Raw genomic sequence first — 26,230 nt, 5'->3', positions numbered from 1 at the left:
TGTAGAGTTGTGGAGGGATGCACATTGGTATTCAGCTTCATGAATTCTCCAAGCTAAATACACAGAGAAAGTTTAGGAACCAGCAGTTACACTTAGCCACCTCCCCTAAGACACCTTCCTCCACCCTGACATATTATTCATCACTGTTGCAGTGAGGCAGATGAGGTGCTCTGTGGTCTGAACTGAGCTGGTAATTAGTTTATGGGATAATCCTGAAGGTCTAAAGTGGTATTTAGCTGGGTTGATAAAGCCAATAACAAATGGCAAATTGTTTTTATTTCCATTTGCACAGGCTTATTGTGACTAAATTTGACAATGTTCTTAGCTGTATAATCAACATTTTAGAGGATGATATTTGAAAAACATTCATCTGATCACAGAGGTATTTAAAAGTATTACTGTTATTTCTGAAAATTATATTGAGATGCTCGTTTCAGCGTATATTTTGTGCAGGGGCGGAGCAGAGGGGTGGCCATGGGTGGCCATAACCACCACCCCTCTAAAGTCACCCCTCTAACCCCTCTATACTCTTATAAAGAAACCTAGAAAGTTCCATTATTTACATTATCAGAAACACTCTCACTCTCCTAATGTGCCATCCTGCCATTTAAAAAGAAAAAACATAGTTTGTGTACTTCAAAAGAGCAATCTTTTTGTTTCTTTGGAAAAACAAATGTAGGTCTTTCTTGAAACAGCTTGCATCTGCAGTCCTTTAAATTGTCTGTATGAAAAGAGTAAGAGACAGAACTTTATTCTCATATCCGTATTTGCCATTTAGAGGAGTCATGCTTATTCTGCAGGTTTATGTGCAATAAATACACAACACACTCTCTCTCACACTCAAACACACAGTAGAAAAGTCAGTAAAGTAATTAAGGTGGAATCTATATACACAAAAACATCAAATTTCTTATCTGTCCATTCGTGTTGAGCTGGCATTTTCTATGTATCTGCTGCAACCTGTCAAGAGAATAATACGTATGAATCACCTCATAGTTCATCCTCAAAGGTATTTCCCACGCAAAATTGCATCTGCGGGGTTTGAAAGGGGTTCAAAACATGTGTCAGATAAGTAGAACCATTTTAAAAGTGCGGGAAAAACAAAACAGAGTTCTTGCTTTTAAAATGTGCCTATAACATTGTTCAGTAAATAGAGGAGACCAATGATGCTTGAGATCATGTTAGCATTGAGGCTAGCCTGGACCATTGTCATGGAAATGAATTCACAAATCACAACTGAAAGCTATTTTTACTTGTTAAAGATGCATTTACTATATAATTTAAAAGGACAATTAACATTGGCTTGTAACAGCTCTTATCTAAGATTACCAGCACTGATATAATAGGCTAATAAGTTAAAAGTATGCAAGAAAAAAACCCAAAAACTCTCTGTAACAGTTTAGTTTTCCGGGGACTGCAACCTGCATGCTAACAGAGTACAACATTAGATTACCAACCATGGTAATCCATGTCTTCAGGTTAAGCCAAACACAAATAAATGGCACAGATACATTTACAGCACTGAAAGCAGCTGAGGAATAAAACAGTGTCCATAAACAGTCTCTGGAAAGGTACTTTTATTTCCCTCTTGTTTTTACCTTGTTTCCTCTTTTTCTGTAATATCAATGCTATAGCTCAGAGCCAGTATCACTTGAAGAGATTAATCGTCTTGGTAGATCTAAATTACTCTTGAGACAACTACCATGAGAGTTGTACCTTGCATCACCCTGTGTGAGCAGTAGCTTCGCTACTGTTTGACACAAGCCCATGACAGGGGTATCTCTGTGAAAGTGTCAGTGCCTTGCTTCATTTGCATTTTTGGATCGTCATGAATGAAAGTGTTTGTTCTGGTTTGTGCACCCAATTGAAAGGGTCCATTAAAAGAGTTTTTTCATGGTCTTTACTGTGTTAGGTCGGAAGTTTGGGAGCTGGTGTTAAGAGGAAAGTGTCAGACCAAAGACAAAATGTTCTGATGGACACAACAGCTCAGATCAATCCATGCAGATGACTCACTGCTCGACAAGAAAGTGCAGCTCATGAAAAAATGAAAACTGCGATTATGTTAATACATACTTCACCACAGATACTAATTCTGCTTGCAGAGTCTGTGAAACATTGTGTTTGGCGCCCATCCAGAGTATCCGAGTATCGAGCAGAGCCTCTTTACAGTAAACCAAGGTTGCAACATGCCCTGCAGCAACTCTTAAAAGAAACCTCTGTTAAGAAACTCAATCAACTCACCTTGCTTTCATTTAGCACCTATAACATATGATAGATATTAGTTCACCCCTGCCCAATATCATTTACATTTATCAATTCACCTCTCAATGAATGAGCTACAACTGAATTAAAGAGAAAGGAGTTTGCCATTTTATGTAAACTGAAAACTAACACTCGACATGAACTAAGAATTCATCAAAAATACCGGCCAAGCACAGGAACTCATCTCTAAGATTGCAATCTTTAATTTTTTTCAAGCTAACATATGTTTTAGCTGACAGATTTTGTTCTCCGCAACATTGAAGAGACCACTTATGTACAATTTTCAGCTGCTGCTTTTAACTTTGTTAACAAAGTTGTTTTTTTTTTTTGCTTGTTTGATGTGCTTTGGATCATCATTTTGCTTTTCTGACAAGCTTCCTGGAACTGGTAATCATCTTCTCGGCTAGTACTTTCTCATGTCTCCATAGAAGCATGCTGCTATTTTTCCACAACTGTTTGCTCTCATGCAGCCCATATCATTATACTTCCACCTCTGTGCTTCACTGTCAGTATTATGGAACAAGCTGTGTCTGTCCCTGCCCGTCTAAGACTGTGAGTGGTGCTCTGCAGATTCAAGGCAGAAATCATTGGCCTTAGCAATAAAAATAACATTTTGATGGGCATATTAACAAAGTAAAAAACATTCATTTTTAGTGGAGGAGGTTATCAATGGTAAATAAGACTTGGCGGTAACAAAAAAGTATGAAACCACGAATAAAGAGGGAAGTATTATACCAATAACTGAAAATGTCCTTAAAACCAAACAAAGACATTCAAAATACTATAGATATATGTTTGTATTTGTTTAACTGCTGACAGAATCCATGAGTCCATCAGAGGTAATACTTAAATGTAGCTTTGAAGCAGCTATCTTTAAAGATTCCTCATGTGTAAGGTACAGAAAAATACGCTATTTAGCATTCTTCTATATCTGGAGGATCTTTGGATGATAACAATAGAGCAATATTCAAGTCATAGGAAAATAATTTTTATCCAAAATAATTTTTTAGCTACCTTATCATTATCTATTCACTGGAAATAAGAATTTCAGACAGATGCCAGCTGATTTGCCAGAAGCTCTACATGCCCTGATGCCAACACAGGCACATATCACCACCTGTTGCAAGGGTACCGCTGGGCACTAACACATACAAAGTCTCCTGTAAGATTGCGGGAAGACTGTGACCCTGACAAAGAATGAGGGAACGCGTGGGAAACAAAAAGAGACAGAAAGCATGAGGGGGGCTGGAGAGCAAAGAGTTTCGGAGGTGATATCTATGGCGCAGGAGAGAAAAATCCATGGGAATTCAGCTCATTAGCATATGAATCAAATTCCAGCAACAGGAAAAGCCACAGTGAGTTCAAAGCCTGTTGTTAGGAATACCAGCAGCAGATCAGCAAAATTATGAGTGCTGGGGTCACAGTTAGTCCTCACATGATGTGCCAAGGATTTCAGAGGCCTTGGGAAAATGTAACTATAAAATAGCATTCATCATTATGACACCTTGTAGGAATTAAACAAGTTTGTTCAATAAATTTGTAATTTGCAAGCCAAACTGTAATTTTATTACAGTGCTCAGTCGATTAACTATTTTCAGGACTGATATAGAATCAATTGTCACAACAATCATTAGCAGTAATTGGACTGTCACTTGCAATTTTGTCAGTTTGTATTATAAATGTTAGTAGAATATATTTAGTATCAAAATGTAATTACTTGTATCTTATTCAGGACAGTACTTTGAGGCATTTGATTTGAGCTTTTGTCTTTACTTGTCTACTGTCACTCTGTTCATAGTTACATTTAGTTACTCTGTAAATTTAACATTAAGACATTTTATAACCAAATTTTCCCACCAGAACTTATAGTAAAATTAACTCCACATCAACCAGCACCACCGCCAAATGCCATTTACGACACAACAATAAAGCAACTGTAATCAAACTGCGTAAAAAAAGACTGATATTTTATTCTAAGATTCTAATAATAAAACATCCTCCAGAAATATCACTTTATTTTGATTATTAAATTAATCATCTTTTAGTTGAATATAAACTTGAAGGTAGACCATTCAGTTTTCAGGACTTCCTGGTGTGACAGTACATCACATTACATTAGGAAAAACACAAACTCTACAAGAGGCAAGTTTATAGGCTGCTTTTACCCTTTCATCAGTTGTGGGAACCTGTTTTGGTGCATGCAGTGATAATCCCAGCCTTAAAGCAGGGCAACATGTATGAGCATGGAAGAAATGCATCAAAGCAAAATTCTTAACAGCTGTCCAACAATACATCGTTTCAGGATTTTTCCTTAAACAAGTGCCTGCTGAATATTCAAAACAAAGAGAACAGGCCTGTCATGACATGTAAAAAATTATCAACAACAATGATCCACTGATAAGAAGAGGAAGAAATGCCCACACATAGGGAGGATGTTATCTTCACAGTTCAGCAACTGGGACATGCTGGCACAGCCAACAAGGCGATGCCATGCAAATGTCACAACTTCTTTCCGAATTTCTGTCTCAAAGTGAGTGTTTGTCCTGAAAGAGGAGTTTTAACAGTAAGGGCACTGTTCAGAAGCAAGAGTCTTGATGAAAGCTGTGGAGAGCATTTCAAGTGCCAACAACTCATGTCCCTCACTCGCAAGGAGGAATGCAGCCTATTGTCTATCAAACTTGTTAAGGGCTCCTGAGAATGTAGCACAGAAGGTGGAGGCAGGCAGAGGGCAGCATATGTGACCGCCCTCAAACAGGATCATCCATTTCAGACAGGGTTCAAAGTTATTTGTGCCCCCTGCGTGGGGCGTTGATTTCACCAAGCATTTGTCGGCTGCCGTGGTCATGACCTTTGCTCTCGGTGGTTAGGAACTGCCAGTGCTCAGAGGCAGGAAGCCAGACTCTATGGTAACCAGGATACTGGTATCTTCGCTGCTAGGATTTACTGGGAATTTTTCTACAAAGTAGATGCTTAATTCTTTGATGGGCAAAAGTTTGATACTAACAAATCTGTCAACAAGTGTTTAAAAGGGCAAACACGACTAGATAAAAAGGCAATCAGTTTCTGACAGTGGCAACTCTATTTTAAACCTCGCTGCTGAGACGTTGTGAGTTCCTGTGTCAGTGACTCCTGTAAATATTTCACAAGCATTCCAAATGTGGACTGGTTGTCCTTGGAGCACAGTCATAACTTCTCTTACCAAATAGAAACATCAGAGTTTATAATTTGTCTTTCGTGGTGATCTTCAGATTAACTAAACACTACTAGATTAATGAGCAAGGACTTTGGAAGGAAATCCTGCATGTCCTTTCATGGTACAAATACAGGGAGTCAAAAGACAAACTAAAAGTTCACACAGGAAAGACCATGGGAACGACACATCAGAACCAAGTGCCATTCTTCATCAAATGTCTTCTTTATTTTCATTCATTCATTGTGTTATAAGCACTGAAACCAGATCGTACTGTAACACTGGATAGTGGATCTAAGACTAAAAGGATTAACTTAAACCAAGTTTGCACAAAATTTAAACATGCAGTGATGTTATGACACAATGTTTCTTCATTCTCAAGAGCAGATTCAGGAGCATGCAGGCTCTTTAATTTATTCATGTGTGCAGAATTGTCAGTTTATCAGCTTAAATGGCATTTAAACAGCTAATCCACATGAATGCTTTCTCTAAGACTACTGATATGTAAAAAAGGTGATTATTTTGCTTCTAGAGAAAAGCACTTTTTACCATTTCTTTTTCTCTGCAGGAAGGAGTGTTTTGCAGCCTTTGCCACTTAAAAGCACTCTGCACTTAATTTAACAATCACATAATTTGCTGTGATTGGTGAATGACTTGACAGTTAGAATGCAGTATATAATTAAGAATTATTTTGTCTTAAGTTGTTTAGTTTGGGAGAATTTTTAAGAGCTATTTTGAAAATGAATGAAAAACCTTTATGCAAGACAGGGAAGTGCTGATCTGATTTTGTGTGTTGGTCTTTGCTCCCAGCTTTTCTAATTAACGGAATCTCCAACTGTGCCTGTCTCATCAACAAAGTTTCAACACAGAAATCGATATTTCACCCTAATATCACACCCTCTGAAATGTCTCAGAAGGCAACAGAGAAGCAAAGTTATTTGCAATCAGGTTTATTAGACCACTAAATTAGAATATTAGGTTATGGTATGTTCTTCCCTGCAGTGCCTTCATGTTGATACCATAATTTTGTTGACTATAAGTGACTGGTATGGGGTTTTACTCTCCCCAGCACATAACTGATTAAGTGGCTAAGAGACTCACCCCCTGCCCAGTAAGGCTCTTACACAGCACTAGCTGCTCCTAATGGATAACAAAGAGCTGCTCAGATGCTGACAGCAGCTAAATATACTCTATTCTGTCACAACACATTTAGTGGCATCGCAGATCCATTCAATGAAGTAAACCAAACTGACTGCATAAATGTGCTTCCAACAACGTACAAAATAATGCATGATAGAGAAATGTTGATTATGAGATGGAGTTAAGGTGTCTTTGTTAGTTCTCCATCACTGTAAATTTAGGGTTTATCCTTGAACTGCTGCAGGCTCCGGTTATACAATTATGAGAGTTGTTTAGGGGCAATTAGCTCCCTTATGTCTTTGACAGGCAATTTAATAAATTGGAGACAAAATGCCTTGCATGTCACAACACATGCTGGATATACCTGTCCCTGTGTGAGCAGCAGAGTGTAGAACCTGTGAAAAAGTAGTTGAAGTTGATTTACTGGGACCCTGTTACATTTATCTTCTAGCACTGTTGCCGCTGGGGAGCTGTTTGCTTTGCTGACATTCCACTTCAAGTTAAATGCTTTATTTTGATATTCTTTGCTGTTAAAGTCCTTACTTACAGTTTGTGGCACATAAATTTCTAATATCACAATACTTTGAAATACAACAGCTTTTACAGGTTCAAAATCTAAATTACACTGCCAGTTTATGGGTTTTGTGAAGCAACAGAGAAATATGTTATCTTTATCATTTTATGAATATAAGGTGATATGTGTACAAGCTTCGGCCAGATCTGTTGCAATATTGTCTGATTTGATTTAAGACTAAATAAAAGACTCAACCTTTAAACCTCTTTTCTTGGTCTGGAATTTTGGTACAAATTACTAACCAGACCCATAATCTATAGAAGCTGTGTGACTTGATTAAAAAAAAGAGAAAAAGACAATCCTAATGGTTTTAATATGTTAGATTTTGTGCCTAATATTAGTTTTCACCATGAAAAAAAACAACTACACAAAAGATCTCGGACAAGTAAGTTTTAAAACTCGTAAAATTCACATCTAAAGGTTTTCCCACTTCATCGTGTTAAGGTTTTAATGCATTTCCTGTGTGAATCTCCTATCAGTTTGCATTTATTCTCTTTCTTCGTATAAAGTTCACTCAGGCAAACCACTTTCTATCTGTCATTTAGATTTTTGGGGGGGATTTTTTTCTGCTTCTAATAAGCCAGCAAATGATGACGAGTTGTGGATGTGGAGCGTTCATATTAGTTCAAATTTGTTTATGATTGCCTTTTTGAAGCAGTCTGCACAACAGAGCGATATTTGCGAGAAAAATAAAACATTTAGGATCTTACTCTGAACGCCAGAAATGTCTCTGTGATTCAGTGTGCTATCTGAGCCAAGTACAGCAATAACATTTCACAAACTGCAGGCTTTTTTCAGACTTAATTGATTGATTGTTGTTATGACTAATTGTTATTAATTGCTATTAGCCTATAGGGCTAATAGTTTAAAGTTCCAGCCTGTAACAGTTAAGGTGCTCTATTGGCAGAAATGCAATATAGTTTTCATTAGTGTAGAAACTCAAAATATATTTTCATTTCATCAGAACAACCATTTATATCAAAAGATGCTACAGAATGTTCCTCTCATCCATCCACACTTTTTGCATGCTCATGTCACTACGATAGACCCGAACAGACAAATTAAGCGTTATTTTTCATGCTTTTTGCAACCACAGTACTTTGGCTGTAGGTGGAATTTATTTAGTTGCGTGCAGTTTACAGTTTGTTACATCCCACAAAGTGCACCTTTAACAGCGTGTCTCCCTCCAGAACATGTAATAGTTACATGAAACCACAGTGAAGAATGCAACAGTTTCACATCAAAGACTTAGACGTTGTAAAATATACAATATATTAATTTTGTCATTTTTAGTAAAAAATTTTGTTTCTAAAAATTTTGACAGAGCTATTTGACTTTGTCAGGAAAATAAAGTTTGCCACTTTGACTCACATCTCATGAATGCTGTCCTGCAAAAAAGAAAAAAGAAAATAAAATGTTGATATCTCACCCTTTCTGAGGTGTTTCCGAGACACTACTATATTTTTTTCCCCAGAAGACAAACGTTGCTATTACACATTCAAGAGAGAGACTGTACTGACCTGTAGGTGTGGTTGTTATAATTATGTGAATATAATATCATTACATTTCCTGCGTGTTTATACAAACATGTAGACTAGGTGTCTGCCAGACAGGGCTTGTTTAGATCTGAGCTTCATAGTCCAGCACCTTTTTAATGGATATAGTGTGGAGATGTAAATAATATTGTTCTTTATTGTGGGTCACTACAACAGTTTGTTTTTTGTGAATGATCAGTTGACCTTTTTTGTTCAATGTTTTGAAGCTCTTCCTGATATGAATCAATTATGGTTTATGTTGCAAATGAGAGTAAGTCTCACATACTATAGTTTCCGATCACTCTGAGGACAATCATTGCTTTAAATCTTAGATCTTTTAGAAGTGGAAGAAGTAATTCAGAGGCTTTAGTTAATTAAAATAACTGGTATAACATATAAAAATACTTCATTACAAATAAAAGTCCTGTAGTGACATTGATACTTAGGTAAAACATATCCGTATCTTCACTGTAAGAAACTGTACTAAAAGAACTAAAGAAATTCACTGCAGAAAAACTGCTCCTGTGACTCTAACACAGCACCAATTATATCACTACATTACGCATGTCATGATATGAAATAAGTATTTCAATGCCGTAACTGATAGAAGTGTTTGCTTCTACTAAACTGTTGCTTACTTGTTTGGTTTGTAACAATTCAGAAACGAGTCTCTCAGCTTTAGGTGACCCTGTCAAAACTGTTTGCTTTGTACATCCTACAGCCAAAATGTCTACATTATCAAAACTATTGGAAGAAAAAGCAGCAAATTCACATATTCAAAAAAGTAGATGCAAAACATTCAAAGTGAAAAAATCTGTGAAACTGTATCAAACGTTCTTACCTAACTCTCAATCACCCAATCATTTCAGATCTATTTCTAAAAACATTTTGATCTACTGTAAAAAGTATTACATAGAATTCCATAACCCCCTCATCCACACTGTTTGTGTTTGTAAATAACTTGTAATTAGAGCAAAGAGAAGTTAAATGTGCAATATTAACAGTTTAAGAGCTTATTAGAAAATAGAAAGAAATTTTCTTACACAGTGTATGTCTAAAAACTCACTAACCTTTCTCAGCTTTACAGTTTTATGCTAAATGTCCAGTCATCACATGTTTTTAACACATTTTCATGTTACAATATGACATACATGGCCCCATGTATGCAGAGAAAAAGCTGAAAGGGAACTCACAACAAACACTCACAGTTGGTCACTCAACAGTGATTCCGTTCTCATGTCACAACTTACTGCTTTGTAACTGAATTTATTATAGACCACACCACAGGGAGCGCAAAATTATTTCCCCAATTATCACCTGTCAGTCAGGCTGGGTCACACAAAGAAAGGGACTTGACCCATTTCACTCTGACAAAGCTTCAGACTCCTGAATGGGCCGGCTTGACAGGACTAACCGTGGCCAGTAAGCTCTGGTCATCTTAACCGCCACCACTGCCCTTCTCTCTCAGAGTACCCAGATGAACAGAGAGAGACAAATTATTCCACTGTGAGCAATTCACACATATTCAGAACTGCAGCCAAAAGATAGGGTGTTCAGTGTGACTGCACAACTGGATCAGCCATGAATGTCAGGTTCATATCAGCTGTGAAAAAACCAAACCAAGCACACTGCAAATGATGATAACGCTACAGAATAAACTTCGGGAAGTTAATTGGTATATTTTCTTAAGTATATGAGATAAGCAAGGGTGAAATTTCCAGCACAATATCCAGGCTTTACTGACTTTCTGGTATTATTAGGATTTGGCACTCTTTCTCCATGTACGGGTAAGTTTCTTTGTGCCAGACCTGATAGCTGATAGGTTTGTCTTGGCTTTGTGCTTTTAAAAATAAGTTTTAATATCAGACTTTTCATGTAATGCATTTTTGAAAAAGCTGAGATTCTCACTCAGCCTAAACCCCTGATAAAATAACTTAAAGCCTTTGTACAACTCACCCATAAGCAGAGCAGCTGGAGTGATGACAGAAGTCACTCTTCTACCTTCCGAGGAACTTGTCTCAGGAGAGGATCGTCTTGTTCAAGATTCAAACATGATGAGAGCTTTTAGTCCCGCACGACGACTTAGAACTGACGGCATGACAAGCGAAGGTATCGAGGAAACTTTAGCCCAAGTTAGTTGCGTGCACACTTTTTACCTCGAGCCGCCCACCGTGTGAGATTGTTTAGAGTGACGGCCAGGAGTTGGCTGTCAACAACTGCAGCTGCGACTCAAGTCTCCAGAAGGTCGTCCCTCTATTTTAGAAGCCACTGAGGTCAAAGGACAAGAAGTGGCTCAGTGTCTGTGGAATAATTGCCGTTGCATACCATGACATGCGAGCATAGGCTTTGAGAATAATATGTGCGTAAACATAACTTAGGGGGGAAATATTTTAGTCCGCGTGGGCGCTCCAGTGCACGATAACAGCGACTTCACCTTCGCCTTAGGCAAACTATACTTGTGTACAGTGTAATACTCAAAAGGGCACTCTCCTTTTAAAACCGCGGTTACATTTGTTTTTCAGTCATTTTAAAGTAAAGCCCCTTTTTTTATTCATGCCCATAATATATTTTTCTATTCATCCAATGAGGACAAACGTCTGATGAGTGGACTTCTATCACTGCATCTGCCGCCTGCATTAGTTGAATGTAATTTCAGTGGAGATGTGCTTTTTAAATAGTATATTGTGGGATATAAGAGAGTGTAAAGCACAGCTGCCTCAGTATTATCCCACACCCATCGAAATTCACTCAATACATACATACAATTATCACACCCGGGTCAACTCTTACAGTGAATGAAAACCTGAAAAATGTGTTGCGTGTTTTACTCCACAATAGCTAAAGCATCATGTCAGCTGACGCTCTTTGTCACGAGTTTCAAACAAGGTGAAGTGCAGATAGCTATTGAGCCAGCAGTACATTCTTAAAGAGGCACACAAAGAGACCTACATAGCTGTATCGGAGGTGTGGTTGTTAAATAATGAGACTAATGCTGGTTCGACCTCAGCTTCCGTTATTTCATAACGTAACATATACATAACTTGTATACGCATGTCAGAGTGTGCTCAGATGTTTTTTACCTTAAACGTAGATGTCAGATTCAGCATTTGAGAATACAGTATGCCAGCTTTAATTGCCTGATTGCTAAAATGAGACTTGATGCAGGATGTCACTTTACATTATGCATACCTTTGATGTTCAGGTCCACTTATCTGTCTTTCATGCCACCTGTATAGATTGAACTTTAGTATTTTACACATATAAAAGTAAAACAGACAGATCATTTTCACATATACTGAAAACACACAATTATAATTCAATGTAGTTGGAATATTACTGGGAATAATGAATGCTAGCTGTATCATCAGAGAGTCAACACATATAAAGACACCCATTCTTATCAATATTGCCTGTTAACGATAAATTTGAGTTGATTTTGAGGCATTACCAGGCAATCAAATAGGTTTACTCTTGTTTAAGCCATTCAATAAAAAGCTCTTTAGTGCCAAGCTGTCCATACAATACTCCACAAAGGTTTCCACAAGGTCCAAGTCTATTTTCAAAACTATAGAGCAAGCATACTTTCCAATTACCACTTGAACCAGCAGTGAATACCAAGCTTTGAAAGCTGACATAACCGTTTCATTGGGAGAGACTCCAGAGAGCTGTAGGAGTTCATAAATTTTCACCCATTATGAAACTATTGTACAGCACTGACCTGTAATCTTGACCTTGAGTTCTGTTTTTCTTGAACCACATTGCTGCCCATGATTGAGATCTGCCTTGTGTTCAGCCCATCTGAGTCTCTGTATGCATTAATACGAGTAATTCAGTGGCCTGTAGAAGAGCAGCATTTCACCTAAACTGAAATCTCTTTATTCAAGTGTTGAATTTATTCCCATCAATAAATGCACCAAGTTATAGCTTGCGCTGACCCCTGTCTTGTGTTTTTTGAGCTATGCAGGGAACATGCAAACTATACCACAGAAAGAGTGTTGAAAATGTTGTTGCTATGGTAATAGATGTACATTTTATTGGCAGCCTTTCCTCCTCTGGTGTAACAATGCCACCTAGTGATATCTAAGATTACTGTGCACCCCAGGGAAGCAGCAACTCAGTACAGAAATAGTCTTTTCACAGCCTCACCTCAGGAAGTCAAGAGAGCTTTAAAATGATTTGACTAGGCTTTAATTTCTATTGCAGTAACTGATGTCATTTGGTCTTAGACATGTTTGCAACTGCAAAGCCAAAACTATGAATTGGAAACTAGATTTTTCATAATACTAAACAAGACCTGTTTACATGAAGAGAATGGACAACTGCAAAAACATTGCACCACAAATGTCTCTCCCAGTGTTTTCTTCTTGCTTTGAAAGTGGAATAAGAGTTTTTCTGGTGCCAGTTTATCTGCACAAGAAATAATTCTCCACTTTCTCTGCAGGTATGTGGCAGACATATCTTATTTATTGGTGTTAAATATTATAGAGGGACTCCCTTCATGTTTTTACCCTTACAATTCTGCTGCCTATGGATGGGTCCAGGCATTCAGCTTTCAGTCATAAAATCTTGTTTAGTCTCATCTAATATCATCAAAAGTACAATGTAGAAGAAATGGGTGTGGATTTGGAGATCCACAGAGGGAGAGTGACTGCTCTAAGGTACGGACATCATTACACAGCTATATCTTCAAATAACAAATAGCTGTTTGCTGCTGTATTAAAGGTTAAATGTCTTATATTGATCCTTTAAAGGCCAGTTTATTGTTTTTCTCACATTCTGAGCCAGAAATCTCCACTTCAGTAATACTTTCAGACCCCAAACCCACCAACTATTATTCCCATCTGTATTCGGAAGCTTTTTACAGTGGGCTTATTTCTCATTCATCATCTGATTTAAATAACTTTTTTTTCTTCTAAAAACTAAGATATTTGTTCTGTTGTTGAAGACCTACAAATACTCCTTTTGAAATACCTCTAATATCTCAACATGATGCATGAGATATCTATGGTCTCAGTCTGTGAAATACAGTTGATTCTTTACCAATTTCTTCAAGGTAACATTATGCTTCTATGACACTTTGAATAGATACTGATGTAACGTGGTTTTAAACATCCATAGAACATTGGGTTATTTAGTGTAATCACTGCTTTTTTATGTGAAATATTGTGAGCTTTTATAAATCAAATGTAAACCATACATTTAAAACATGTTACAAAAATAGAATTTTGCTAAATTTAGCTGCATTTAATTGGACTTATATTGGACTTGTGTGCTTTCCCTTTAATGAACTCTGAAATTACATTTGTGAAGAATTGTAGAAGTTTAACTGAATTGAATTAAATTGAATAATCCATTGGGAAACATTAATTGAGATCCACTGAGGTTTTCTGGTGGATGAGTGGTCTTGGGACAATTATTAGATGTGTCACAACCTGGTGAGAAAGTGAATGCAACATTTTGTGTGTGTGTGTTTTTTTTATGTTATATTTCTACGAGGTTTCAGTGTGTGTACCTGCATTATGACTGGCAGTTGTTCACTGAATGTGAGTTTGGATAAAACAATATTCAATTAAGAGGGGCGAAAAAACTTAAGATACCAATTCAGTGATAAGAGAGACATTTCAGAGTATCACTTTTTAAAACGTGTTTGGTAATACATTACTTTCTTGTTGCCTATGCCTAATCGATTCAATAATCTAATATCTAATAACCGTGTAAATATTGCAGTGATGGTATTATCTAACAGATAACAGAGGATGAAATGTAGAATAAGATGAACTATTGGGCAAGGTATAAAATCATCCACTTATGGATTTCTTTACAAAGATGTCAGGATTTTTATTTTTTTTCTTGAGTCTGGTCTAGATAGTGCAGCCCCACCCCACAAGTAGTAAGGACCTGCCACCGCTGGTTCCTCCAAATGTCTACATTGAACATTTTCACTCTTTGATCTCACTTTTCTTAGACTAAGGACGGTGAAACACAGATTCAAAGCAGATATTCCCAGTCACAATGTTGATGGCTGATTTTGCTAATTCTCTGTCTTGTAACACATGGAGAAAAAGTTAACAAGATGAAAAAAATATTTTCACTAGAGTAAGGGCTTTAAATGCAGTTTTCAGTATGTGCATGCCATGACGGACTCAGGTGGGCTCAAGTGCAACATCTGAATCAACCAACTTTTCAGGTGTGTGACACTATCCACCTGCAGTGGTAGATAAAGGTATGGAGACAAATCAGTCATGTTATTCAAGAAGAAGAATGCTTCAGCATGTGTCAGGGAAGAATGTTAACACTGCATGCATATTGTCAAGACTGTTACTACTATGTATGACTATACTAGGAATGTCAATCTCCATGCAAAGTTTGTATTGTACCGCCAATAGATTATCTTGTACAGTGTTTGCAGCCCAACATGATAACAGCCTTAAAATAGGTGCTAAAAGGAGATAGACTGGGAATTAATTTTGACAGATAAGTGCAATCAAAGCCAGCTGCCTTCAGTTACTGACTTAAGACCCAGGGGTGTGCATATGTGAGAATGTGTGTATTATCAGTGTTGCAGTGGAATACAAGGAGTTACATCATCAGCACTTAACAGTATTACAGGCCCCGTACCACACTATTGCTGCCTGAGGGAAAAATCTAAAGTGAAATGTTAAACGACTTTAATACAAGTGCACTGTGGGAATATGCAATGAAGGAGTTCCTTTTATGATTTTTATGTTGTTGTGTGCATGTTACTCAATGAAATTGTGCCGATTTGTTGGCAACAAGCCAGTACTTAGCTGTGTGAGAAGTGTGTGTAGTGGGAAGCAAGGTTGATGGTAAGCGTAAAGGTTAGGGAGACAGTGGTCAGGTGGTTAAGTCTGCAGGAAATTTGACTGTAATTGTCTGTTTGGGGGGATGTGTGGGTGGGTGATTTGGTTGGTTTTATATGTGTTTGCGAGTGTGTGCGTGAGTGTGTAACAGAAAGATCAATACCAGCAAACACAAGCACAAATGTGCTCCTGCACACTTTGAAAAGGAGCAAGCTGATACAACACCGCAGAATACAGAAATTCAGTGTGTCTGAACTGATACATGAGGCCATTTAATACTATGACTGCATTCTACTGCAATTTATATTGGAATCACATTTTGAAAGGGTATAATGTCAGCTGAAAGAAACCAACAAACCAACAAACCATATTAAAAGCCACTGTCCATAGATATGTCTTTGTTCAGAACAGTGTAAAGAAAAGCCCTACTGGACTGTTTACTGCTTGTTATACATCAAAATCCATTTACATTTATAGCTCTGAGAGTTGTAGAATTGATTATTAGGTTTCTAAACTGAACAGATTTTAAATCACTAATCTATAATGAAAAAAGTGCAGCGACAATGGCAAATCATGTAATTTGTTTGGAGAAAAAGATACACAACACATGCGATGCTGCAAATAAAAGCAGCACATAGAAATAGCAAAAGACACAATCCAAGCTGCCAGTACTGTTGCAGTGAACCTATTTTCATGGATTTGTAGTATAGATATTCTGTTTTATTTAGACTTACAAGTCAGCATGTTGTCCATTAATTGATCCTTTATGTTGATCAAGATACTTGAATAATTCATTAGTTTGACATCCAGAGGCTAAGTTAGACAAAGGCATCTGGAGACAGATGTGTCCACCCTGAAACAGCTAATGATCATCTATAAAGAGACCCATGCAGATCTGTTGCTACCAGTGGTGGCTGCAACGTTAAAATTTTTACCTTTTCATACCATTTTTGCATGATTTATTGCACAAAAAAATCAAGTTAACTCTGAAGAACTGCAGAATAGTCGCCTGTTAACAGTTGTTTGAGGTTAATTGCGTTCTTCCATTTTCTTTAGCTTGCTGAAGAGAGCATTTTCTGTACAACAAGGGTAAAGCAAATGCAAATAAGAGCAAATGTTTAAAATTCAACTGAGACAACTTTGTTATTATACTGAAGCTGATATGCTTGCAACTTTTAATATATGCTAAGTGCAGGGGAGCGTTTTCTCATTGACAAGCACAGAATGAAAGCAATCATTAGGAAGAAGCTATTGAAAATCCATGAAGTAGTCTGAGACTTGGACCTCTACATATCTGAAACCCAATCACCTGGGATAGGTCTTGTCATTGATCAACTGAAAACACAGTGTGTGAAAACAAATGCTGGAAGCATTAGCACATATGTTAGCTGAACATTCATGAGCCTTCTTTTAGGAGGAAAAGCATAGGAGGTAATCCACTTGGGTTATCACATCCCGAATGTTTGTTCCATTAAACCAAAGGGTTCACATACGTATATGCCACTAATGCTCTCAAAATGAAAGCACACACAACTCCCAGCTGCCTTGTTTTCTCATGGAAGAGGCAAACATATTTGAGGAGTCATCCTGGCGAGTGAGGCAGCACTTCTTGCTTTGAACAAGCTCGGTGAAGCCGGATCATTTTCCAAATTTATTTTCTGCCAATAAAATTTTATGACTGTGGTTTTTAAGACCCTTTACTTCATCTAGTTGAGCGATGACCCCTGTCATGGTTTTCCAAAGATCTGCAGTGCAGAAAAAATCATTTGGAGTTAATTTTTCTTTTAGTTGAGTAAATATAGTGGTGGCACTACCAAAAGTGACTTGGTATGAAACCTGCACACTCAAGCAGTGTGGGAAAATATAGCTCCAGAGAAAATTGGTTACTTATTCTGTTATACACACATACAGGTTTTCTAATCATCTCTATGCCAAAATGTAACCTTAACAGACACAATTAAGTTGAAAAAAGAGATTACTAGAAAAATTCTGTTGATATATGATCAGGCAACCAGGTGGCAGACAACCAGATGCATTGTGATGATGGACATCGGGATCTGAGGAGCATTTAGTTTTTTTCTATCTATCAAGGGTAAGCAATTCAAGGAGGATTAGTTCACTATGGTGTAATGGTAAACTATGGTTTGTAAGTAATATCTGAGCATGCACGTCTCACATTTGATTGCGACCCACATCAAGCAGTGACAAACATTGACTTTCCAATTCACATCTGGTTTCCAGAAAACATTAAATAAAGTCAAATGTGATTCTGTAGACAGCCCGAACATTTGTGTGATTGTGTTGATTTCCTGTAAGAGGAAAATCTGCAGTTTCATGTAAGGAATGTTGATCTCGCACATTCAGTAGATTTATTGATCACAGATGCCAGTCAACTAAATATATGGTCGTAAAACTTACAATATTACTAAACTTGCAATATATGTATACATATATATATATATGTGTGTGTATGCGTAACACAGACACTGTTTTCATTTTAGTTGCATTCAGTTTGATCTATATAGCACAATAACAACCAAAATTGTCTCAAAATGCTCGACAGAACACTGAGCCTGAACATTCCCCTCCTCCTTCATCCCCAAGAGGAAGCACTAAAGCAACACATAAGATGAGTCAATGGAAAGCTGGCGAAATGAGAACTAAAATATTTATAGGTAATGAATATTCAGCTGAGAGTACTTTTGTACTCTCATTACCCTGTAACAGTTTTACAGTTTTAAATATTTATAGCTGCTTAAACAAATGGAAATGCCACACAACCTAAACAATGGGCTTGTACATGTGAGTACAAACATGCCATAGATATCGATAGTCAGACCCAACAGATTTGAAGACTTTCCTTTGCCTAAAGGCATGATTTAAAACTGTACATCCCGTTCACGATGTCAGATAAAGTATCTTTGAATATGAGAGCAGGACACACTTCCCGTCTGAAAACACATAACACATATCAAGTAGCTCCATTTAACAATCTCCTCGTACCACCCTTGACTGCATTTAGCACCTCCCCTCTCCTACTGAAACAAAAGCATCACGGCAATTTTGAGTCATTTATCACTTTATGTGTTGCCATTGGCAGAATTTATGTCCAAATCAACTGCACTGGAAATGTCTGTTCAGATTGGCATGAGGATGTGGGCAGTAATATCTGCGGCCACCTGCTCTTTTTCCAATGTTTTCTGCTCAGCAGTGCAGGGTTACTGTCAGTAAGTCTAATTCTGTCTGCACTGCGAGTTTAGGATTTAGGAACCTTTTACCAGGACCATAAAAGCATCAAGAGATGATGATGTCGGGGAAAAAAACTCAAAGGAAGGCCCAGAGCTAGAGAAACTGACTATCAACAAACTACTGTAAGATACTCTGCAGGATTGATTCTTGGCACTGGTTGAGAGATGTAGGCTATTAAATTTGCACACTGTCAACGGCAAGGTGTCTGTTGTTACAGACCACAAACACTGCTAAAGGGCCCTTGAGTAATGCATTAAACCCCAAATTACTGCAGGGGTAATATCTTGCTCTAGAGATTTCCTGGCTGCATTAAGTTGCCTTATGTTGACTTGGAAACTCAGTATTAAGACTGATTTTCAGATCTGTACCTCAGTATCAATGGCATAAGACTGAAAAGTATTCATCTTAGAAAGTCCTCAAGATATATAGCAGCATGTCAAAGCATCCTGGGGCAAGCTTGTATACCCCAAAGTGCCCCAAGTCTATGTATATAAATGTTTGTGTGAAAGAATAATGCTGCATGTATGCACTAGGAATGCTGTATAAATGCATCTTTAAGTTTAAAGCACTATTATTGGTCAGGAAGACTGCATTAAAAAGTTATTAAAAAGCAGTCCATTTACAACTTAGAAATGCCTTAATTGTGTTTTTAACAGTCAGTTCTGACATTATCCCGAAAATTCTATAATGCTCTACATGAAGCTTTTTGACAAAAACATTTTTCAGCGCACAGGAAAGCTACTTTGGCCAAGTACATCAGTGACCCCCACCAACACCAACTGAAAAACACTCAACACTCATCTCCTAAAAAAACAAACACTTTTTATAGCGCAAGTGACTGTAATGAGCTTCACCAAATTTGTCTCTACTTCTCTGAAGTCACCAGCAAAATTATTCAACACCCATTGCTCCCCATTGCATGAAGAAATCAGTGGTAGCTGAATAATCGTTCCGGTGACTGTATGTTGTCTTTTGTGTACATGAGGAAACTTTCTTTGTTTAAATTCCTTTTTTAAAGACGTAATTTGATACACAAATAGCTGTTGAGTCTCACTCCCCAACAGGTACTTACATGATGGCCCACAGTGCAAAATAGCAAATCATGAAAAAGGCTCAAAATTTGTAAAATAACTACAACTGTGATATGCCTGCTTCTTTAAGATGGGAAAGTGTTGAACCGATTGCTAATTGTCACTAATTTGTGGACTAATCTGAGTATGAGCCCTATCCCTCCCAACTTTTAGGGGAAAAATAAAAGAATGGTTTGGGTTTGCCATCCTGTCCACCGAATGCTCCACCATACAAAACAATCATCAAGATAAAATATTGAAACCTCTCTCATGCCTTCGCTGTGACATAAGAACACATCATACTGCCGTGTAATTACACATTCTGGAGTGAGTCTGGACTGAGCAGTCACCCCAGTAAAAAGGTTGTAATAATTCCTCCGAAGTCCTTTTCAGTTGTTAATTTGGATATTGGACCAAATCTCATTGGTGTCAATCTCAGTCTTTGACGTTTTTTTCTGATTTTCTAGCCATCACTCTATTTCTAAATTTCTTCAGTTCAGTTCTGGACCAAGGACCAACCTGATGAATCTGAGGATGTCGGATGCCTGCATCTCAAGTCACACACAACAGAAGACTTTGCCCTATACCTGTTTCCATGGACACAGGAGCACTTCACATCACCATGACAGGCATACAAGAGCTTTGCAAATTGTTCAAGGAGTCAAAGGGAGAAGCCTTTAGTCTTTGCTTCTGTGGTTAGGTTAGATTAAAACAGACTTGTTTTAATACGCTGACATGTTTTTTGTTTTCAAAAAGAAAGGAGAAACATTCAAACTCAAAATGCTATACTCATAGTTGAGCACTGTGATTGGAAATTGCAGCCACATCTCTGTTAAATGGTATTTTTCGTATTGCAAAAAGCATTGGTACTATTAAGGTCTTGGATAAAATATGATTAACATATTTCTGCCATATGCATTACTGTAGATACACAGACAGAGTGGAGCTCAGCATGTCCCAACTGAACATGATGGACTCACCCTCACAAGCTGGTTTAATTGCAGGCCTCTTTCGTAGCCAAGTGAATTCTTATTGACATAAAAGAGGATTTATCGCAAAGTGGATCTTTCCTTTCAGTTGCCCAAAGCCAGGCCTCCTAATCAGCAACAGTAGAGAGGAAATTCTTGATGCTCCACAGCCATGGAACTGCAGTACGCAGTAAAAGTTATGCAGGCCCATTAGTGTTCTATGTAAGGCTGTTGAAAGGAGTTCAGCTAATGAACCAGAGCTCCGAGAAATGTTCAAAAAGAGACAAGGAAAACTTAATGTGTAAGTTGATATGAAAGAGAAAAAGAAAACTAACCCCCATGAGTGCCTGTGTAATATATTTAAGAGAAGTGAAAGAAACACCCACGTTCCTTTGGATTGACAACCATGCAGGTGAGAACTGTTTTTTGTGCTCAAATCTATAACCAAACTGAACAAAGAGGGAGAGTACGTATAGCTTTGTTAAACACGAATATAGCAAAGATGAAAAGGATGTACATATGAAGCAAAACGTTTGAATATTTCATGATATGATAAAGTAGGCTTTATAGTGTTTCCGCCACTCCTGACAAATTCTTAAAATTACATTTTTATTTTCAAATGATAAACTGCCTTCTATTTCCTCCTTTGTGTGTGGGAGTGTGTATGTCATAGTTTCATACTTTCATTCAGCCTCCACCTCACAATCTTCACGTGAACGCTCACACAGCCTGGGGAATTTATGTAGGTGTGCAGTCAGGTTTTGAGCAATGGTCTGTGATGAAGAAACATCATAATTAACATCTTAAATCCCATTTGAAGCTTGTGCATTTGAGATTTCCTCCTCTACTTTGTGGGAAATTGCTGCGTTTCGCTGTCTGTTAACCAACCTGCAGAGTGAGCAAATTAAGCTGTGATGTTTTCCTCTGCAAAACTGGGTTAAACATGGGGGTCGCTGCATTGTGCGATAAGCACATATCTTGCAACCGTTTGCTCTTTTCTTTATGCTCTGTCAAAATTAGGCAATGTAAGAGTAATACAGGAGACTTTACAGCAAGCCCTCTGAATGGTTTAGGAATTAGACCTAATGACTTTTGCTGCTTAACACATGCATTCAAGACGCAATGCTCATTGTTATCACACGTACCACAAGGGCACAACATACACTTGTGCACAGAGAAGGAAGTAATACCTTTAGGGGTTTGCTGTTAAGATGGGTAATCCATAGGCCTCAAGAGGAGCAGGATAATATATTCCTCGAGGAAGCTTTTCACAACAAGCTCCTAGGATCAAGACCATGAATAAATTACAGGCATAATTAAAAGTAATGTCAAACAGCTGTTGTATAGAGCATTATTAACAATGTTGTGGCCGTGATTCCGAAATCTGGGCCTGAATTGAGGATGATCAATGTAGGTTTAAAGTAGTTCCTATTAGACAGAGGGAGTACCGCGTCTAATACAGTTAAGCTTCACTGAGGCTAAGCACAGATTGACTTGTGTGTGCTTGTGGGAGCAAGGGTGACGGGTTTCAAAGTAGAGGAATTCAGTGTTTGTGTCAGAGAGAAAACTCTGAGCGAGAGATCCAGACAGGAATAGAGAGTCCGTAATGAAGAGTTGTTTATCTGAAAGAGGGGGTGAGTGTGACTAGAAAGAGAAGAAGAGGATTGGAACTAATAGAGTGAGCAGTTTCTCTACAGTGTTGAGAAATACGTCTTTTTACAATGAACCAAAGCTGTCAGCTGATGCTTATCAAAAACAGTGAATTGTCAGCTTTCTGCAACTCAAGAGACCCACAGTAGTAGTAATTTCTTTCAGCTGAACTCAGTCATGAATTATAGTTTGGTGAATTTTGTTTATACGGGGCATATGTCTCTTGAGGTTTTATAACCTGAACACTGTACATGCCTTTTCTTGATTCTTCAACAATTTCAAGAATCCAGAAGTCAAGTTACCTTCAATTCAAGCACTCTCATCAACAACACGTATGCTTGCTTTCTCTCTTTAAACTTTCAGTTTGAATGAATATGGGGAAACATTTAAGGAGCAGCAGGGAAGAGAAAATTCCTCTTTCAAGATGGTCAGACATTCAGGGGCAAAAAAATGGCTTTACTGCTGAACCAAAGGACATGAATAATTTTAAAAAATCCAAACAACAAACAAAGTAGTCTGATATCTGTATGATGCTATTGATATATTTAATTTGAATTACCTTGCACCTTGCTCTTGGTAAGCGTGGTGGAAATGATTTGTAGTGACCTCTGCCTTGAGATAAACAGCAGATTTAGAGCGGGGGAAAAACATCTACAATATGACCAAATGTATAATCACTACACTGCCTGTGTTGCAAAGAAAATGGCTGATATTTTCATGCATACAGAACCTAAAGAAAGAGGCAGCTGCATTGCATTACCCTGTCAAGCACACTGGACTCACCTCAGGTCAGACCTCACAAGCTGGTTTGGTTAGAAAAGTCATGAAGATGGAAATTAACTGTTGCCTCAGCACAATTATAGAAAAGGTTAAAATATGGAAACTATTTCAATCAAAGCAGCTGTACTTTTGTAACTATAGTCATCTGTACCAAGTCTAATTGTGAGTTTTATTTTAATTTAGAATATTTAGTGAAAGTATATGTGTGTGTGGTTTTCATTCAGCTCTCACTAGAAAACAAGTTTCCCCCCCCCCCCCCAAAACACAGGTCTAGTAGTATTATAACAAAGGTACAGATATTTTGAAATAGTACCATTTTAATTCAACTGTAGCTGTGCATAGCAGCATTCAAATGATATGATAAGAAACTGTAACAATGTATTCATTCATATTCATATATTACCCTAAACATGGTTGTTTTTGTTTTTTTTGTGTGTGTTAAACCCATACCAGCCATAACTGACAGCAAAGTAGAAAAATGAAAAGTCCTTGGATATCATTTGGACTGATATGGCTCGTACTTGGTTTGTTGCCATGGCAGTTTTTGCTGTAATGCTACTATTCAACCCCTTCTACTTCTTATTTTTAAACAACTTATGAATGTGCAATATCTGCCATGTCGATGGAGGAGGCGAGGAAGGAGGACCCAGGTGCACACACTGACCAAGAGCCAGGAGGCAAAAATTAAACAAAACTATGTATTTCAAATAAAGGCATGTCAAAGCTGGAAATACATACACTAAAACATGGGAAAACAATATCAAAAGGCTAAGAAAACATGAACGGACTGACGAAAATAAATACAAGGAACTAGGAAGAGCACGGGAGGGGGTAACGTGAGGATTTAGCAAAGAGTGAAGGAAACCAAAAGTTTAAATACAGATGAGGGTGAATGAGTGCAGCTGAGGATAAGTGAACACAGGTGATGGGAGTGGAGCTGATGACTATGCTGAAGAGAGACTGAGGAAACAAGTCCGGAAGTGACAGAACCCAAACAAGAAACAGAGGGGAAAGCGATGAAAAAACATCAACACAACACGGATCATGACAATATCACTACTATGCTAATTTCACGTGCTGCAAAACATTGGTATATTAAACTTAGACATAAGAAAGTCTGTTAATGGAGTCCAGGATGTAAACTGAGCCCGTCTTGTGAGAATGCTACAGTCTGCACTGTTGAACAATGTCTACCTTCTGGTTTTACAGTGCAATGTTTCATTAGACAGGGATACGTATTAAATTAACTGAATTTGTAAGGAAACAGAATGACGAAAAATTACGAAAATATTTTTTTAAAAATTAAACAAATAAACATGGACCCTGGGGTAAAAAGAAGTGTTTTCGTCTTACCTTTTCTCTTTTAATGTCGGAAGCATGAGTGAATGATGGGATTGCTTGTTGCTCTTTGTACATTAATTTTGTCAGACTTCCTTCCTCTTCGTGGGCAAAGCAAGAGTTGTGCTACAGTAAAGTTTGCCTGGCAATACGTGGAATTTTCTCATCCTTTCCAGATCAGTACTTTTCATGTTCTTACATGACAGGCTACTTTCATAAGACATACTGTGTGACTTGACATCAGCTCAGGTGAAACTTCCCTTTCTTGTAAACAACTTTTCACAGCAGCTTACCTTTTCAATTACATTTCTATGACAACTAGATGCTTTTTGTAAAAGGTACAGAGGAGAACACCCTCAGTTGTACCCACACTACCTTCAATAAAGCACTGACTGCACACAAGAAAGTATTGGCAACATTCACAAATTTTGAGACATTTCAACACCCCACTGTGCAGCTTTTTATTTTCAGTCACTTGCAGCTCGTTATATTGTTTTTTGGAACATATATACTTAAATCTTAATGGCTCTCATCAACCCCACATGTTATAAATGGCCTAAAAAGCTTACACGAGTTCACACAGTTTTATGCAGCTGAAAAGTATTAAATCAAGGCTTGTTTAAATAAACAGGTTGAAACAGAAAAGTGGAGCCCAGTTTTAACTGGAGTTTTATTTGTTTTTGGAAGACTTATTAGAAATAGATAACAAAGCAGATGATAGAAAAGACCAGATCTTATTTCAGCCTGTAAATATACTAAGTATGCTGAGAATAAGTCACACCAGTTTTATTAGCACAGTCCAATATCCCGAATTTGACGTAAATAGCTTTAATTCAACTATTTCCATCCTTAGACCTTCACTTTGAAAATGAAAAACCTTATCTTAGTTGGAAAAGTCGAACACACTGTAAGAAAGGTGAAAGGGTAGTCATCCTGCTTCCATGAAAAATAAATGTGTGATAATAATTGTGTGAAACAGACTGGAATAGTAAAACAAAGGCACATAGTCTCTTTTCACTGAGTCTCCAATGTGTTATGCTGTACTTATACTGTGATGCATAAATCAGTATTTTATATTAACACATTCAATCAAATGACAGGACATGCACAGGTGGAACTAATAACATTAGTGGGTGTCCATGCAATAAATCACTCCAGTGAGCCATCATGCAAAATAACCAATTCAGGTATTTCTCATTAACTGCTCTTCCTGATGTAACATCACAAAATGTTTGTAAGAAAGACATTTAGCCATATTGCATTTATACAATATAAAATGGTTCTGTATCTATTGTAAGTGGGGGAAAAAAAATCAGCATCATGGTCTCTGCAAAAGGAGGACTTTCTTATTTAACTTTTTTTTTCTTTGTTAGTGAGAGTTGCATTGTTCTAAATAATTATGACCTCATGCATCATTTCATTTCAACACCAAAGTCTTAAAAGAAGATACAGAAATCAATTAAACCAATGAGACTATTCATCATACTTGGTTAATTATTTGTCATGGAAAGTGATCCATTTTCACATGTCTATAATTAACTGAGCTGAATCTTTGTGAGTAGTAGTTAATGGAGCTGAAGGTGTTTTCAATCAGTGCATCAAAGTGACCTTTTTGTCATGAACAAAGAAGATTTCTGAGGACCTCAGAAAATT

At 37.5% G+C, this 26,230-nt stretch overlaps 2 protein-coding genes across 8 annotated transcripts in view; one reads left to right on the top strand and one right to left on the bottom strand.

Annotated features, from left to right (window-relative positions):
• Window positions 1-10,993, bottom strand: part of chl1a (cell adhesion molecule L1-like a) — a 46,594-nt gene extending 35,601 nt beyond the window's left edge. For 3 of the 7 annotated variants that reach the window (XM_072367506.1, XM_072367507.1, XM_072367505.1), the window contains exon 1: window positions 10,658-10,991. Coding sequence is in view for 1 of the 7 variants with exons in the window: in XM_072367504.1 (XP_072223605.1) it covers window positions 10,658-10,661 (4 nt within the window). In the remaining 6 variants the exon portion in view is untranslated. Of the gene's footprint in view, window positions 1-10,657 lie in introns of all 7 variants that reach the window. The other 4 variants (XM_072367504.1, XM_072367502.1, XM_072367508.1 and 1 more) reach the window with 4 other exon arrangements.
• Window positions 10,994-18,315: 7,322 nt separating this feature from the next.
• exosc10 (exosome component 10) overlaps window positions 18,316-26,230 on the top strand; it is a 58,873-nt gene continuing 50,958 nt past the window's right edge. Inside the window, exon 1 of the mRNA XM_072367510.1 lies at window positions 18,316-18,328. The gene's annotated coding sequence lies outside the window, so the exon portion shown is untranslated. The remainder of the gene's footprint in view (window positions 18,329-26,230) is intronic.

Source organism: Leuresthes tenuis, unplaced genomic scaffold (genome assembly GCF_036924035.1).
Source record: "Leuresthes tenuis unplaced genomic scaffold, fLeuTen1.0.hap1 SCAF_16, whole genome shotgun sequence".
Lineage (NCBI taxonomy): Eukaryota > Metazoa > Chordata > Actinopteri > Atheriniformes > Atherinopsidae > Leuresthes > Leuresthes tenuis.
The sequence above is the reverse complement of the archived record's forward strand: the minus strand, read 5'-3'. Positions and strand labels throughout refer to the sequence as shown.